At 58.7% G+C, this 16,487-nt stretch overlaps 4 protein-coding genes across 4 annotated transcripts; 3 read left to right on the forward strand and 1 right to left on the reverse strand.

Annotated features, from left to right (window-relative positions):
• The first annotated feature begins 477 nt into the window (after positions 1–477).
• THITE_64384 (uncharacterized protein) lies at positions 478–3,534 on the forward strand. The gene is made up of 5 exons (XM_003657933.1): positions 478–1,259; positions 1,325–1,924; positions 1,986–2,237; positions 2,297–2,826; positions 2,925–3,534. Exons 1-5 carry the CDS (start codon positions 1,063–1,065, stop codon positions 3,248–3,250), a joined length of 1,905 nt encoding a protein of 634 aa, XP_003657981.1. The 5' UTR covers positions 478–1,062; the 3' UTR covers positions 3,251–3,534.
• A 221-nt stretch (positions 3,535–3,755) lies between these two features.
• On the reverse strand, positions 3,756–8,258 carry THITE_164977 (uncharacterized protein; the record flags this gene model as incomplete). Its single annotated transcript, XM_003657934.1, has 5 exons — positions 7,913–8,258; positions 6,859–7,814; positions 6,013–6,798; positions 5,617–5,959; positions 3,756–5,559 (listed from the first exon to the last, which is right to left on the reverse strand). The coding sequence occupies exons 1-5, from the start codon at positions 8,110–8,112 to the stop codon at positions 3,756–3,758; spliced, it is 4,089 nt and encodes a 1,362-aa protein (XP_003657982.1). The 5' UTR covers positions 8,113–8,258.
• A 475-nt stretch (positions 8,259–8,733) lies between these two features.
• THITE_2124317 (uncharacterized protein) lies at positions 8,734–10,383 on the forward strand. Its single transcript, XM_003657935.1, has 2 exons — positions 8,734–10,043; positions 10,184–10,383. Exons 1-2 carry the CDS (start codon positions 9,067–9,069, stop codon positions 10,185–10,187), a joined length of 981 nt encoding a protein of 326 aa, XP_003657983.1. The 5' UTR covers positions 8,734–9,066; the 3' UTR covers positions 10,188–10,383.
• A 4,187-nt stretch (positions 10,384–14,570) lies between these two features.
• THITE_2124319 (uncharacterized protein) lies at positions 14,571–16,168 on the forward strand. The gene is made up of 3 exons (XM_003657936.1): positions 14,571–14,835; positions 14,894–15,066; positions 15,288–16,168. The coding sequence occupies exons 1-3, from the start codon at positions 14,815–14,817 to the stop codon at positions 15,541–15,543; spliced, it is 450 nt and encodes a 149-aa protein (XP_003657984.1). The 5' UTR covers positions 14,571–14,814; the 3' UTR covers positions 15,544–16,168.
• The last annotated feature ends 319 nt before the right edge of the window (positions 16,169–16,487 follow it).

Here is a 16,487-nt window from a genome sequence, read left to right on the forward strand (position 1 = left end):
TTTTGGGGGGTCGCTGCCTGGGAGGACCTGGATTTCGGGGCTTACACGCGTCATCATGCATCGCGTGCCTGGCGTCCACCGTGTCGGGTGGGAAGGTGCGATGACAAGAATGAGCCCGTTGACTCATTGAACGCGTTACGCACTCGCAGATTCGCACCTCGCAGATCGCCTTTTGTGGCGTGGGAAGTCCGTCTCGGGGGAGAACCGAAATCCATCAAAGTCGTCGGCAGCGCGGCCTTGCGTGAACGGTCTGGTTCACGTGATCGTGCCAGACTTGCGAGTGGACACTACGCGAGGTTCGAACAGCGAGCTCCACTGAAGCTCGAGTTCATTGGCCTCGCCAAGCCAGGCACGGCGAGCTGACCCCTGAGACTCCAGGCAGTCCAGAACGCGAGGGTGGATGGCCCCAGGTCACCCCGCCTGCGGTCACCCCGCCTGCGCAGCTGTCGTTGCAGAACAGCGCACACACCACCTCAACCCACCACAGGCAGCAGCATTCAGGAGGCCAGGAATCGACGACGAACCCCGCCATCCACTCCCTGAGGGACTCCGCGTGCATTGCGGGCCTCTCTCGCAGTTTGCGTAACAGCGCTTGATCCCGCCAGTGTACGTCATTTTTCGGCCGGCTGCGCGGTCCTCGGCTCGCTCCACCGAGACCGAGGGCCAGCCCCGCCAACCTTCCCCAGATCCAGCCCGCGGCCGATCGGGCAGGCGTCGCGTGGCAGGGCCGCCGCCTTGCGCCTCGCTGCACGCGGGCCGCTGACCTGGGCGAGGAGTCGGGACGCACTTGTTGACATTCGTTACATCGCTACTTTTTCTTCTGGTCTCTATTTTATTTCGGTGCAGTTACGAGACGGTTGCTGTGCCCGTCTCCTTGTCCCCCGAACCGTCGAGTGTGGAGATTGTGTATGGGCTGTGTGTGAGACGAGACCGGCGGCAAGCCGTCCCGCTCGTTTCTGACGCGGCTATTGCTTCCATCTGTTTTGCCTCGCCGTCCAATTGTTCATGCCATGAAATTGTCTTGTCGTACTGTGAGGGGAAGCAGGTCCAACCGCCGTCACGATGAGCATCTCGCTGCCGTTGCACCCGTCCCCAAGCCGGCGGAACCGGGGCAGCAGGAACTACTTCACAAACAACCAGACCACCTCGCCGTCGGCTGCTGAGGCTATCAATGGACCCGTGAGAGAGCCGGCGAGGGACCCACCCCCGATCAACGACCGGCTGATTGTCGGCGTTGATTTTGGGACCACCTTCTCTGGGTGAGCTTTTCTCTGCTTGGTCCGCTTAGACTGTCTCAGGGGCCGCTCTGACTAACATCGACTAGTGTTGCTGCCGTTTACACCGGGACGCCGGACGACATTGAGATCATAAAAACATGGCCTGGCGGCAACGGCATCACCTCGGACAAGGTGCCTACCGAGATCTCCTACGACTTACCTGCCGGGGCGGCGCCCGGCACTGCGCCTACCGTAAAATGGGGCTTCCAGTTCAAGCCCGAGGAGCCCCGGCTCCGGTGCATCAAGTTGTTCCTTGACCGCTCACAAAAGCTGCCCTTCTATGTCAGCCCCTTGGAGACGGCCGCCCAGCTCAGGCGGTACAACAAGACTGTCGTTGACGCCGTGAGCGACTACCTGACCCAGATATACAAGCACACCATGGACACGCTCACCCGACGCTACGGCGAGTCGTTCATGGCGTCCACCAAGGTCGATTTTGTCCTGACGTGCCCGGCCGTGTGGTCCGACGCGGCCAAGAACACAACCCTTCAGGCCGCCGAGAGAGCAGGCATGGGTGCGCAGTCTCAGATTCAAATGATCAGCGAGCCGGAAGCGGCCGCTGTCTACACCCTAAAGGCGATACAGCCCAATAATCTGAAAGTGGGAGACAACTTCATCGTCTGCGATGGTGGCGGCGGCACCGTTGAGTAAGTTGAACTCCAGATGGATCACAGCTGCCAGGGATACCATGCTGACGTATAACGACAGCCTTATTGCTTATAAAATCGTCTCCCTCAGGCCAATCCGCGTGGAGGAGTCTGCTGTCGGAACCGGTGGTCTCTGTGGGAGCGCTTTCCTCAACTACAGGTTTGAGGAACACGTGAAGAACCGGCTGGGCCAGAGCCGGTTTGACGAGATGAAGGCGAAAAAGGCCAAATCCTGGCAGATGGGCCTTCGCTACTTTGAGGAGTTTGTGAAGCGCAATTTCAATGAGGATGAGCACCAGGAAGTAAACATTCCGTGAGTTGTCCCCCAAAGTGGCGGACATTCCTGCAAGCATCAGCTGACAGGCTCATCAGATTTCCCGGCCTCCCTGACGACGAAAAGGCTGGACTCGACTCGGGATTCCTTGTCATGACGGCAGAGCAGATCAAAGAAATCTTCGATCCAGTCGTGAGGGAGGTCTGCGACCTTGTCCAGGGGCAGGTGGACACCCTGCGGGCCAAGGGTGGTGTTGTCTCGGGCATCATCCTCGTTGGCGGCTTCGGCCAGAGCGACTATCTCTACCGAACACTAAAAGCGCACTTCACCAGCGGCGCGCCGCCCCCGTATAGCAAGACGCCGACGCAAGCGAATATGGACCTCTGGGAAAAGCCGTCTATCGAAGTCATGCAGCCCGTCTATGCATGGACCGCCGTGGTGCGGGGCGCCGTCCTCCGCGGCCTCGAGGGCAACATGGTGATCTCTCGGAAGGCGCGGATGCACTACGGCACGTCGTACGCGACCGTCTACGACGAGACGAAGCACTCGGTCAGCGAGCGGTACTGGTCGCCCCTGTGGGAGCGCTGGATGGTCTCGGACCGCATGCAGTGGCACATTGCTAAGGCAAGTTCCCCCCTTCTCTTTTGCCCCCTACCCCCCCTAGTAAAAACGCCCTTACGCACTCAACGACGCGCTAATGAGCACACACTCCCAACCAGGGCCAAGCCATATCCCCCCTCCAGCCCATCGCCTTCCACTACACGCGCAACTTCCGCCCTGGCCAGTCGCTCGTCGTGACCGACGACCTGATCGCCTGCGAGGCCGACGAGCCTCCCGCAGCCTACACCCGCGACCTCATCCACGTGTGCACGCTGACGACCGACCTCAGCGCCGTGCCACGCACCCTGTTCCAGCGCCTCACCACCACGCGCGGCGTCGAGTTCGACAACCTGGACTTCACGCTCGAGATGATCGTCGACAGCGCCGGGCTCGGGTTCGAGCTGAAGGTGGACGGCGTGAGGTACGGGAGGGTGGATGCCGAGTTTCATTGAGGCCTCAATCCTCCTTAGCGGTGGGAGTAGTGTTGTTGTGCATGGGTGAGGATCCAAGGTCTTGCAGAGAGGATATATATTGTGCGAGACGAATCTGCTGGGCTGAGGCAGGCAGGGCTAACCGGGCGGCCGTTGTGAGCGGATCTTGATGGCGGTAATGTGTTGTTGCGCTAGACTCTCTATACAGCTCGTTGGCTAGCTGAGGCAGTTTATATAGAATGCTGTCGAAAAGCACACCGTCTGAAGCGAGCTGGCTGCATTTTGGAGGCCCAGATATCTAAGTCCTCTGCTTACTTCTACCCTGCAGCATTTCGGATTGGACGCCAGCATGCCCCAGCGCACTCAATGAGCACCCGACAACAATTCAACATCTTTCTATGCCATTCCTTTACGGATGAGCAATGCTTTTCTTTTAACCACGAACCCAATCCCCCCCCCCCCTCTTTTTTCAGCACATCCAATTTTTCACAACCCATACACCATCTCCCGTGGCAGCAACCCCCGATCACTCCAACTTCCCCTTCCCCAGCAACGACAGCCTCGCAAACTCAGCCACAACAGGCGGCGCCTGCCGAGTCCTCATCGCCGCCAAGCTATCATAGAGCACCCCCTCCGCCCCACCAGGCCTGTACCCATACCCATACCCATACCCATAACCCCCCGCAGCATCCGCAGGACCGCCGCCGTCTCCCTCACCACCAACAACCGCAGCGCGCTCCACCCCGCGCCGGCCCTCCGCCTTCGCCTCCCCCTCCCCCTCCTCCTGCCCCTCCTCCTTCTGGGGCCAGACCACGCCGACAGCAAGCCTGCACGCCTCGACGACCTGGTCCATCAGGGCCTCGAGGGCGCGGGCGCGCTCGTGCATGCCGCGGCGGACAAGGGCCCAGACGAGGCGGTCGACCTCGGCGCGGGCGGCGCCGCCGACGCGCTCGACCAGCCGCCGCACCGAGTTGACGAGGTACTCCTCCTCGTAGACGGTGCCCTTGCGGCCGCGCGCGCGCTTCTTCTCCTCGCGCCGGCGGTTGCGGCTCGTGGCGCGCGAGACGGCGCTGCCGCCGCCGGCGGAGGAGGAGGAGGAGGATCTGCCGCCGCCCGTGTAGCGCGTGAAGAGGCTGGCGGAGATGCTCGCGCGCGAGGTGGCGACGGAGACGTCGTCGGGAATGGCGGCGTCGCCGCCGTCGGCGCCGGCGGTGCGGGCGTGGTGCTCGCCCTCGTAGAAGGCGAGCGGGTCTTCGCGGGCCTTGCGGCGCAGCTCGAGAATGCGCGGGACCTGGGCGGCCAGCTGGGCTTTGCAGTCGGCGAGGAACTCGGTGGAGGAGGAGAGTGCGTCGGCGAGGCCTGTGTCGATGGCGGTGGCGAGCAGGTCGGGCCGGTTGTGGAGCGCCACCAGGCGCAGGGCGTCGGCGAAGAGGTAGCCCTTGCAGAGGTGCGCGATGGCGGTGTCGAGCGAGGAGAGGTAGTCAAGGTGGATTGTTGCTGCCGCCGCGTAATCCTTCGCTTCGCGGAGGGCGTCGGCGAGGGAGGTGGCGACTTCGGAAAGTTTGGAGGCCGGAAGCGGGGGCTGCTGTTGCTGGGCAGCGTAGAGGCATTCGCGCCAGCACGAGGCGCCGGCTTTGAGGTAGCAGTCGGTCGCGTCGGCGAAGTTGCCGAGGGACTCGTAGGCCAGGCCGGCCTCCTTGAAGTTGGAGGTGGACTTGAGGTGGGCGGCGAAGAGCTCGGTGATCGCGCGGTGGTGCTGCTCCTCGTGGCGGTAGATGGCGAGGGCGTGCTGGTAAAGCTTGTGCTTGACGACGTAGTTCTTTACATCGTCGAAGTTGTTCAGCGCCTTCAAGTGGTCCAGCGCCTTCTCCCAGTGCTCAAGTTTGTCGTCGATCGTAAATTGTCGCTTCAAAGGCGACATCCGGTGGAGCTCCTGCACGAATGGCAGGTACTCACGCGGGTCCCGCTGAGACTGTTGAGCCACTAGCAAGGTAAGATCAAGGTTGTAGAGGCCGAGGGCATGGTCAAACAGCCTGTTGACATCGGCCAGGAAGCAGATGTGCTCAACCGCGCGCTCGGCCAGCGCTTCGTCTTCCTTCATGAGTTCGGCAACGACAAGCAAACCGTCATCCAGCGCAGGTGGGTTTTTGCAAACATGGGCGGTGATGATGTTCTGGACGTTAGCTTTCTTCTGAGTCCGGAGCTTTTGCAAGACCGCGTCGCAGATAGTGTTGATCTTCCCCGGCTTCGCCACGGTTGCCACATCAGTGGGCTGTTGAGGGGAAGCGGATTTCGTGTCCCTGTACATGGTTTGCGTGACGTCCTCCTCCCTGGAACAACATCAGCAAAGCATCCTCGTGACTGTCGGGATCAGACAGACAACGTACTTCAGCGTCGACAGGAACAGATCAATGTTGGCCGGGTCTTTCACCTGGTCAAGGAATAGGCCGACGTTTTCTAGAAACTGCTCAGGGCGGTGGTCGAACAGAATGTTCATGTCGACGCGCTGCGTGCGGCAAGTTGCAAACGCAGAGCCGTAGTCCTTCTGCTCGACCAGCTTCCTGATGCCGGCCAGGACCATGGCACGGGGATAGATGGTCTCGAGATTACCTCGCGGCATCTGCAGGACTAGGCTCATCTTGGTAGGGATGGCAGTGACGAGGCGGCCGCCCCGCTCGATATTCCGGCACCGTTCGTCCTTTTCGGGGTCGTCTGGCGGTACGTCCAGGCCTAGGATGGTCGTGAGGACACGCTCCAGGGCGCCGGGACAGCCATCTACTTACCATGCTCAGGCGCCAAGTGGACAAATTTGACAAAATGATTGCTCGTCGTGAAAATCAGATGTTTGTCTGTAACGAGGAAGGATGTGCAGTTCTTCGCCAGCAGCCGCGTGTTTGCATACAAGTGCCCGTTCCTCGACAAGCCAAATGCGATGAAGTCATCGGCATGCACGAGACAACTGGTCCACGGCAGGAAGACCGGAAATTGAACGGGCAGCGGCGAGTGCTCTTTGCCAGAGATGCAGCTGAGCCTACCGGTCAAATGCTGGGCCACCACTCCCTCGACCGACGCTGAGCCGGGTGATGCTACTGCTGCAACTGAGCCTGCATCCGTTTGCAGCCAAGACTTTGGCTCCTCGGCGGAACCAAAGTCGTATCGCAGCAGGTCAAGGTCGTCCGCCATATGCAGAACGTGAACCTCGCTGGGCGAGGAGAAACCAATCTGTAGTACCGACTCCTCATATCCTTGAGACACCTCTCCGTGGAAAGGCACCATGGACAGAAATTTTGGGGCGGCGAGGCGAGGGCCCTTGGCCTCTAAGGCAAAGAAACTGACGCCGGCCCGATGCAGAACGGCCATGGACGAGGAATCAGGGGCAAACGCCACGTCGATGGCGGCGGACTCGACTTCGAGCTCGCACATAGCCATGGGAGGCGGGACGTTGGCGGTCCGGAAAGGGGTGAATTTAATGGTCCGCCCGTCGATAACTGCCACGGCACCGTGATCATGCGGAGGCTGTGTAGGGCCCCTGGCGACAGTAAGAGCGTACTCGTTCACAAGCACCTTGGCTAGGAGCTGGTCAGGGATGCGAACTTGTCCGGTAATAAATGGGATGGGATGAGACTGACCTGCCGTCGCTGCGGCGGAGAGCAGCGGTTTCTCGGCATGCCACGAAAAGAGCGGCCTCTGCCCTCGCTGCTGAGACTTCCCGCAGAGGATTTCTTGCTTCAAGTACCAGTGGTAGTTGCCCATTGTCCAAAGCTGAACCCGGTCCTTCAGAACGACAGCCAGGACAGTGGAGTCGGAATTCCATTCCAGGGCCACCTCGTCCAAGGCGTCAGGAGCGTCAGGAGGGGCACGGAGGGTAAACTGGCCATGTCGCAGGCCGTTCCTCTCAAAGAAGGCGACGTCCACACGGTCGGGGAGGCGCTGGATGCCAGCGATCAGGTTGCCCTCGGGCCGCCAGCTGAGACTGCCTTCAAGGCCGTCCACGGGCTCACTAACGCTATCCAGCTCACCGTCACGGTTGTAGACGCGGATCACGCGCCGGACGCCTTCCTGGAGGAAGTTGACGGCGACGTAGGCGCCGTCCCCCCGCCAGCTGATGCTGCAGCGGCCGTCATCGTTGGGGCTGAGCGTGCCCTCGTCGACCTTCTCCGGAATGGTGGGGTCTCGCAGGGCCTTCGCCTTGGCGCCGCGGCCCTGGAACTGGGTCTCCTTCTTGCCCCACCCCACCGAGACGTGCTTGGAGAGCTTCAGGTCCTCCGCAGAGAGGGTAACCTCGGCGGTGACGTCGCCGGTCCGGGTCATGAACAGCAGCCTGGCGTCGCCGGTAGCAAGGACAAGGAGCTCCTCGTCCGGAGACAAGCGGGCCGCAGCGATGGATGGGAAGAGGGTGCCTAGGATCTCGATATGCGGCTCCGCGACGCCTTCTTCGTCTTCGGTCACGGTGACAATGTCGCCGCCGGCCAGGAAGACGAAGGTGGTCAGCGTGTCGCTACAGTAGTGAATGCCCCTAATGACGTCAGGAGGGCCATCTTCCTTGGGAGGAAACACATCCCATGTTGCGATGCTCCTCGACTGCCTGTCGGCTGCAGTTAGCGCAAAGGAAAATTAGGGACGATGACGGTGACGGGTGACGACGGCGACGACCAAGATGATGACGATGACGGAGAATCTTACAAGTGTGACGGAGAAGGAACATGGGCGTGCTTAGCCAGCCGGAGAAGCTCAATGCGGGGGTCTCCGACGGCTGGGCCGCAGGCAACGATCAGCTCGTCCCGAGCGGCATCCCAGCATGCGGCCGTGATGGCGGACGCCGAGCCCGGCACCGAGTCCGGCACCCGGAAGACGCCGTGGCCGATATTGCGCAGGTTCCGCATCTCGAGACGAAGTGGTTGTTGGTAGGGTGGTGCATGCAAGCAGGTGAGCCAGCTGATCAAATCATCGTGGGACACAATTTGGCGCTTCGTTTCTGTTGAATGTATCACAGGAAATAATGTCGATAGTTATATGTTGGCAACTAGGTAGGTAGCTGAGAGACGTTCAAGTGGAAATGGCGTTAGGATAACGTTATGGTTGAAAAATTCGCCCCAGCGAAGAACGAAGGTCTTTGTACGGAATACTGTACCGCCGGCTCAGGTAGTTACCTGATGTTGATCTGATGATGAGACAACGGTTCAAAATCTGCAACAAGTGCCCGACATCAACCCTTCTTCAAAATTGATGGCTAATGGGTAACACGGCGTGACGACTTATGAGGTCGCTGTCCTTTGTTTGGGCGTCTGTCGTTCAGTTCAACCGCTGCCGTTGAGGTGCTCTTAACGTCGTTTCCGTCAGCGGAAATGCCAAGGGTGAGCTGGAAGTACCTGAGACAAGGCACGAAGGCAAGCCACCAGTATTCAACTCCAGAATCTGCTGAAGCTCAAAGTTTCAAGTACAGACAAGCGGGGCGGGGCCGCTGCGTTATCTTATCTAAGACGAGCAAGCAATCAGCCCCACCACTGACTGCCTCTTCGGTCAATCTGCGCCTTCCACCTTCCACCACATGCCAACGCCTGAGATGATGCAAGGGCGTGCAGTCCGCGAGTTCCTGAAAGGAAGAAGAAGAAAAAAGAAAATGGAAGCCGCAGGTGTTTACATGCTGGACCGTGCCAGTTCTTTCCCAGCGTCTTCTGTCGTGGCCCGGTCTAGAGTGAACCTCGCCAAACTCTCAACTACTGCTCACGTTCTGCCTGGTTGCTACCCGTCCTGCGTACGGATCTCAGTTCCCAGCCAGTTACACTCAACTCATCCGCTTCAAGTTTCGAGAACTGCCTCTACCGGTCATCATCATTATGGACGCAACATCCAGAGAAGCCTCGCCCTCCGCGCGGCCCAAGTCCCCGTCCACGCGTTCGACGAGCAGCTCTCACGTGTGCCTCACCACGCTGGCCGCCCGCCCACTTCCCCTAGACTCCGATGATGATAACAACAGCACCCTGAGGTCTTCTCCCAGCAGCCGAACCTTCGATGGTTCTGCGCCAACCACCCCTGGACTCAGTGGAAGCAGCTCCGCCATTCTGCTCGGTTCCCTCGGGTTCAAATCCACCAACAATGTCACTCCTTGCGCCCGAGAGACCACGAAGACGAGTGACGACCGCACCAAATACATCGCTGCCCGGATCCGCGCCCGCCGCAAGCTCGAGCTCGACCGCGAACCGCGCGCCCACTCCGACGTGGCCTACAGCATGAGCCGCAAGATGCGCCGCATCGTCGCCCGGGAGTACGGCAGCGGTCCTGGCCCCGACCACTACCTCATCTATAGCGACAGCGATGACGACTGCAGCAGCGGTGATGACTCCAGCGATCACGACGCCACAGATCGCGGGCGCGGGGCCGCCGCCTTAGATGGCGTGGATGAGGCTGCTCCCCGTGGCCGTACGTACACTGACGTGGATGGGCGCGTCCTCGAAGAGGACCGGATCAACTGGGACGAGTGGGACCGCCAGATCGAGAAAAAGGCGATGCGCGACGAGCGCGCGGCGCTGCTGCGGCGCATTCAGGAGCAGCACTCGCGCGGGGTGCTGGGCTGGTTTTTGTGGTTGGTCGGGCTCGGGTATCCGCCCCCGTCCGAGGAGGACGGCTACGACGCGGCGGAGGAGAAGAAGATTGAGGCCGAGATGCAGCGCATGATCCGCGAGCAGGAGGAGGAGCGGATGAGGCGCAAGCGCGAGTATATTGACTCGGTGGTGGCCAACCTGGAGGAGCCGGGCGATGGGATGGTCGCCGATGTGGCCTGGCTTGTTGGGATGATACTCATGATTCCTTTCCAGTAAGGCTCCCTCAGATGGTATTCTCACCCTTGTTGCGTTACTGTCGCGCGGTTGAGGATGGCTGGGATAGCTCCCGGCCGTGCCGGTGATCAACCTTCCATCCCCCGAATCGCAGTTGCGTACTGTTGACAGCTCCAAGCTAGCCTACTTTAATGTGTAGCGCGTAAAGCACTTTAAGGTTATCCTTCAAAGGGCAGCTTAAGTTTCGGTTTTAGGAGTACGGCGTCCGGGAATCCCTTCGTGCTGAGTAATTCAGCTCACCCAACCCACGGCCGCAGTTGTGCCTCTCAAACCCCGATCGACCCAAGGGTCCTCCGCCAATCACTGCCCTGTCGGCATCGTCGGCGATCCTTACACACGCCCGAGCAATATCCCCCACTGATCTTCACTCCTCCTCCTCGCAACGACCGGTTACCACCACCACCACCACCCCTCCCTCATTCATTATTCTTGCGCGTTCAACCAGCTCGATTCCGGCTACGTTGGGCACCATGCCCACACATGGATTAGGCCAAACGCAACGCAAACGCGGCCGTCAGTCCCCAGGTCTCGGAGTCTGCGGCTTTGGCCGTGATAGGTTGAGGTTCGGTTCCCGGAGAGGGGGCCGAGCGAGGAAAGTGACTGGCCGAGTGGGCGGTTCCAAAAACAGGTTTTTTTTTTCTCTGTGTTTGCTTCCAAAATTTTTTTTCCTTCCTTCTTCTTTCCCCTTCTCTTGTCCTCGGGGTGTCACTCCCCCGGGCGGTATGCAAGCCCCTCCCCCTCCCCCTCTCTCTTTGCTTTCAGGCAGCTTGGCGGCGGTGAGCGACCTGCTGATGTGTAAAGCGGAGAGAGGTGGGGGAAGACAGCAAGAGAGAGCCCGGGCTGATTGTCGGGTGGTCGGCGTTTTTGTGACGGATTTGGGTCCTGGCTGATCTGCCAGTTAGCTCGGGGCGGCGAGGGGAGGAGTTTGGTCGAGACCAAGGGTGAGGGGCGTTTTCCTGCTGGGACCTGGATGTTGAATGCCGGTGTTTGGGAAACGTTATTTATTGATGAGGGTGGGAAGTAGTTAGTGAGTTCATTCATTCGTTTATCCGTTCATCTCAATCGGCGGGTGGTGAAAAGCCGTTCCATGAGGTAGTCAGCCTGGAGCCTGGGGATCCAAAATGTGAGGTGTCTAAGCCGGAGACATGTGTCGGAATGCCCCGAGCTACGGCTTTCCTCTCTGGGTTCGTCCTAACCTGGAGTTCAGGTACGGAGTAATCCGTACATGCATGGGAACTTCCCAACACCAAGGGCCAGTTGACCGGTGTGACAGGATCAGCACAACCAACTTCCGTCCGTGCATGCTCATATCTAGTACAAACTGCGGTACGGGACTCACTACGGCGGCTCAAGTGGCTGCTCCAATATGACGTGACCAGGGACAAGGCTTTGTCCAACGTGGGGCTTCCACTCCTGGCCACCGACCGAGTTGGTTGGTACTATCGGGAGGACTGTCCGGCTCCGACAGATGAAATATGGACGCTGTTCCTGATCGGCGTCGTGCCAGTGTGAGGGGAGGTACAGACGGAACCTGCCTAGGTATGGGAGGTTACGTTCATTAATGAATAAGGTATAGTGACAATCTTGGGTCTTTTCAACCACCTTATAGTATACACTAGTTAGCAAAATCACCCGTTCACCGACCAGCCAGGAACGGACGGCATCCCCCCGTTTCCGCGACCCCGGCTGTTCTTCTTAATCAGAGAAAACGGAACCTGACTAGTGTGTGGACGCACGGCGGTGCCGATATCCGGCCTGCTGGAGCTTCCGACAGTCAACTGACCCGGCCACTGCATACGCAGTATCTCACTGGAAGAAGAAGCCGGCCACCGAGTCGTGAGCCCCCACCCACCACGCATCGGTCGAACAAGTCAAGAACCAGGAAATCCAGGTCCCCATGCAAGGAGCCCCAATGGTCACCCGAACTGCTCGAAGACCCTGATCCCCGACTCTGAGGAGGAGGAAAAGCGGAGCGCCAGCAAGTGGGTCCCTTTTCACCCTTTGTGGAAGTTGTGGTTGGTCAGGGATCCACATGCATGCACGCTGGACGGCCGTGCGTGGTGAGGGAAAGCCGCGGAATGACGTCGTGCTGGGCTCCACACCCACGGATGGAAATTTTAGAACAGGCAATGATGCGCAACAAGGGGATTGGGGAAAGGGTCCAGGTGAGGCTTGATGGTGGGGTCGGCCTTGGCGCTAAGTTAGTGAAAATACACTACCGCCCACTAGTGAAAAGGTCCCTTAAGGCCGCCTAATCGAATTACGCAGGATAGTTCTTCACTTCGCCGGCCTCTTACCACAGGATTGTCTGTCTGCCTTGGATAGCTCTACATGTACAAGCTCGCTCTGAAATCCGGCGGAGAGGTGCAGTACTGCATATGCAAGCGAATTCTCCGGCGGTACATACCACACGGGAGCGTCACATGGTTGAGTTTGTGCGCCGAGGCCACGGCCAAGGACACTTCGGAAACTGCATGTTGAGACCGGTCGGCCGCGTCAGTCGTACAACAGGTATCGGTGCTGGGCCAAGGAGTGACGTTGCACAAAGTTCGGTATCTTCCTTGACGAGACTCTCCGGATCTCGCGGCCCTGCTGTGTGCAGGTAGCCGCGCTTCCCGGCCGTGGCGAGGCGGGTCTACGCCAGATTATCGATGATCCGTGATGATCCACGGTAGTGTACATACTTGGGTGCCACGCCCGGGTTAGAACTCCAGTTTTGGTCTTGTGCACTGTGTACCTAGGTAGGAAATTAGGCAGTTACACGGCATGGCATCCAGGTGCTCCGAGGCCGTGAGGTCAGATGGTTTTACGTCATTTGGGTTTCTCTTTCGAGTCAACTGCAACACCAGGAAGGTCCACAATGCGTTGCAGACAAAATGACTACGGTACTTGGTATGGGATATTGCGGAGGTTGTCTTAGGTTGTTGGGCAGTTTGACAAGTTCTGGGGATCAGCTCGAGTCAAGAAGGTGAGCAGAGGCTGTGGATGAGATTTGGTCCTGCATGGTGCAGCCGGGGTTTGGGCCTGTATCTGATTGCCGAGAAGCCGGTCTCCGGGCCGGGAAGCGAAACCTTGGAAGACGAGCTTGACCGTCCCGCCTTAGCGGGTCATGTAACCGATGAAGGTGACTCGAAAGAGTTGCAACCTGGAAGGCAATGTAAGCTCTGAGCCGGCCGCCTGTGGTTGGCGCCGGTTGTAATCGCAGCAGTGCAGTGCGGGGCTGCTGCCGGCCGGCGAAATGCCCCGGTTTAGCGATAACTGGCCTCAACCCTGCCCTGCTGATCTTGGTACAGAGTAACCTTGCCTAGGTGCTCACTAAATTCGCAATCCCGACGGCAAGGAAAATAAGCATCCCTCCAAAAAAAAGTGCTTGTTGCAGTGTGATGACCTATGCTTCATTCTCGAGAAATAGCCGGGAGATCGAGACCCGACCCGACTGTTAACGACCGCTTCACTTGAGAGCGGAAGCGACGTCATCCCGATGTGCTAGGCATCCCAAGACCCCGGCACCTGATCAAGTCGCATCACGAGAGCACGGCGGTGTGCACAAAGCAAAAACAAAAACAAGAAAGTAGAGTCTAAGATTGCTTGATGGCTACAGAAGCGGGAAGAGGCCAAAGATGGCGACATACCCGATATACAACCTCACAAGAGGCGGCTTGCTTGCTTCGTGGGGTGCAGTGTAAAGTGGGAGGCACGTCTTGGCGCAACCCGGAGGAGTTAATAATTGAAGCTTGCTCCTGCATGGTTTGGGATGCCCACTTGGCTTCTCCACCATTTCATCAGAGTGGCCTCCGACTCGTCGGTAACAACCAAGCATCACGTTATTGTGCAGCAATCCACATCTTGGAACCGCCTTGCTCCGTACATCTTTACTAGTCCAGCCCTCCTTTTCCTCCATTCTGCTGAGGTGGGTGAGTTTCTCCCCGCTTTCGGGGCTGTCGTTGCTAGGAGCCTGGCCTCCATCTTCCCCTCGACCCCTCAACCCCTCAACCCCGCCACAAATTTCCACACTCCATGGTCGTCACTTGGTAATCACATCAAAAAAATCGAGGCAATCTGTGACAGCCGATATCTCTTCTCTGGCCAACATCCCGCCCGCCGCAACGTGCCAAACCACTCGACGCTCTCTTTTGGGCCTGCCAGGTTGGACCCCACCTTAACTCCGCTCTCAGCGCTCCTCGCCCCGATTGACGCGTCAATCAGCCTCGGGCTTCTCTGCTTCTCGAAGACCTCCACCCCCCCTGCAGACGGACACTGAGCACCGCGCACCGTGAGCAAGGCTCGAGAAGGCTGCTGGCCGACGTCCCGTGCTGCAAAGCACTCACCGTCCTCCGTGTGGCACCATCCATCAACACAAATATCCTGTAAGCTCTGTGTGCGCCCGACCCCGCTGTGCCGTTTCCTTCCCATCCCTCCGCCTCATGGTTTCCCGTGTGCACCTCCTGTCACACAAAAAACCTACCAGCTCCGTTGCCCTTTTGAAATAGCCGGCCGTGCTGTTGTGCAATCGATCCCGCGTGCACAGGGTTCCAGGTACTTGGAAAGGAACCAGGAACCCAGTCCTGTGTCGTGCCGTGACTCTGCCGCAGTGTAGCCGTGGGCACCTGACCTCGTCCCTCCTCCTCCTTCGGGCACGCGTCCTGTCTCTTTCAAGCCGTTCGCGGCCTCGGCTCTTAACCCTCCACATCCCTCCACCCGTCAGCCCCTCACGCTTAAGGGTTGCTTCCCTGCCCCACGCTGCCAACCATGCCTGGGGTCGACGCTAGGGTTCGTCGTGTCGAGTTGCAAGATGATGCTAGCAACTAACCGTGCGCTGTCTTCTCAGGACAACCAAGAGTCCGACACCATGCCCGACTTTGGAGAGCACGTCGACGACGCCATCTTCTCCCAGATCCTGGAGATGGACGAGAATGAAACGGACCGCGAATTCAGCGCCCCGTTGGTTTTCGGCTTCTTTGAGCAGGCAAAGGAGACCTTCGAGGACATGCAGCGCGCCGCGTAAGTATTGCTGTCCGTGCCGGAGGATGGCTCCATTTCCTAGTGCGCTTTTGGACGTGATGGCCCCGAATATCGTCTTTTCGTGCCAGCGAAGCGGGAATCCTGGTGGATTTTCTCGTTTCCGTCTCTACCCCCGAGCTGCAAAGTTCGGCCGTCGACGAGCGGCAAAACAGGCAGAAAGCAGGGCACTAGACTGACGGCGGCTTCGTGTCAATCCACAGGGAGGAACACAACCTTGACAAACTCTCGTCACTGGGTCACTTTCTAAAGGGTTCATCGGCGACGCTCGGCTTCAACAAGATCAGAGACAGCTGTCAAGTGATCCAACAGTACGGGCACAAGCTGAACGTGGATGGGACTAGCGAGCCGGACGAGGCAGTATGCCTCAAGAAGATCGAGGAGGCTCTCAAGACGGTCCGGGTCGACACGGCGGATTTGGAGAAGATCATGAGAAAGTTCTTCCATCAACCAGAGTGAGGGACCATGTTTGCGCGCTGTCGCAATATCGACCGCTCTGCCAATCCCTCTCCGCCATCCGATCGGCGGTGGCGGCAGCAAGCGGCCGCGGCTGCCTCGGCGGAACGGGCAGGATGCGGGGGGCAGCAGCACAGCTGTCGCGTAATGGACAGGATGGTAATGAACAAGGCCACCGCGGGCCGATTCCAACATCGCATGAAGACAGCGGCAGACGGGCCTGAAAGGCACCGTTGGTGTCATAGGTGCAACGGTCGTGGCATTTTTACAACAATGTCACCGTCAGAATCGCGACGTACAAAAAGCAGGCAGCCTGAATAATGCATCAGGTAGCCTTGTCCACATACGAAGCCTAAGCCCAAGGCTGTGAGAACTTGAGAGACAACTCCAAGGGGGGCCGCAAAATTCCTAGCTTCGTGCTTGTTGGCCGCATACCCTCGCTCATCATCTGATTGATGTCTACGACTCCTAGACCGTCTCGATTGCCCGAAATGCCATTCTTTGTCAGTTCGGATACTTGGTGTGAATCGGGGCTATCTCGCTGCAGTTGACGTCGTTAGGAGGCCAACCAGAGCACAGACCATGCATGTTTTCACTCCAATTCACCGAGAAGCACCTAACTAGGTCCTCATCCGATTTGTCTTCCTCTCAATGCTGCCTTCAGTCCTCACAGCTGGCCCACACAAAGCAACACCCAGCACTTGTCTGTTTTCACATGAAACTACCGGAAAGTGAAGGCTGGCCCGGTAATGATTTCTGATCTCAAAGGCGTTTGTCCACCAATTTGCCCAGTGTAGCCGTTCGACAGCACGAAACAAGCCGGGATCCTTTGAAAGCAAAGGAAGACATTATCTCATTTTCTCCCTTTTTCGCTCGCCATTCGCTGGCCCAATCTCAATTACAGAGTTCCCACCCTCCTACCAAACGCGCAACAAGCTCTCCGACCT

The sequence above is a fragment of the Thermothielavioides terrestris genome, chromosome 6 (assembly GCF_000226115.1).
Source record: "Thermothielavioides terrestris NRRL 8126 chromosome 6, complete sequence".
Taxonomy (NCBI): Eukaryota; Fungi; Ascomycota; class Sordariomycetes; order Sordariales; family Chaetomiaceae; genus Thermothielavioides; species Thermothielavioides terrestris.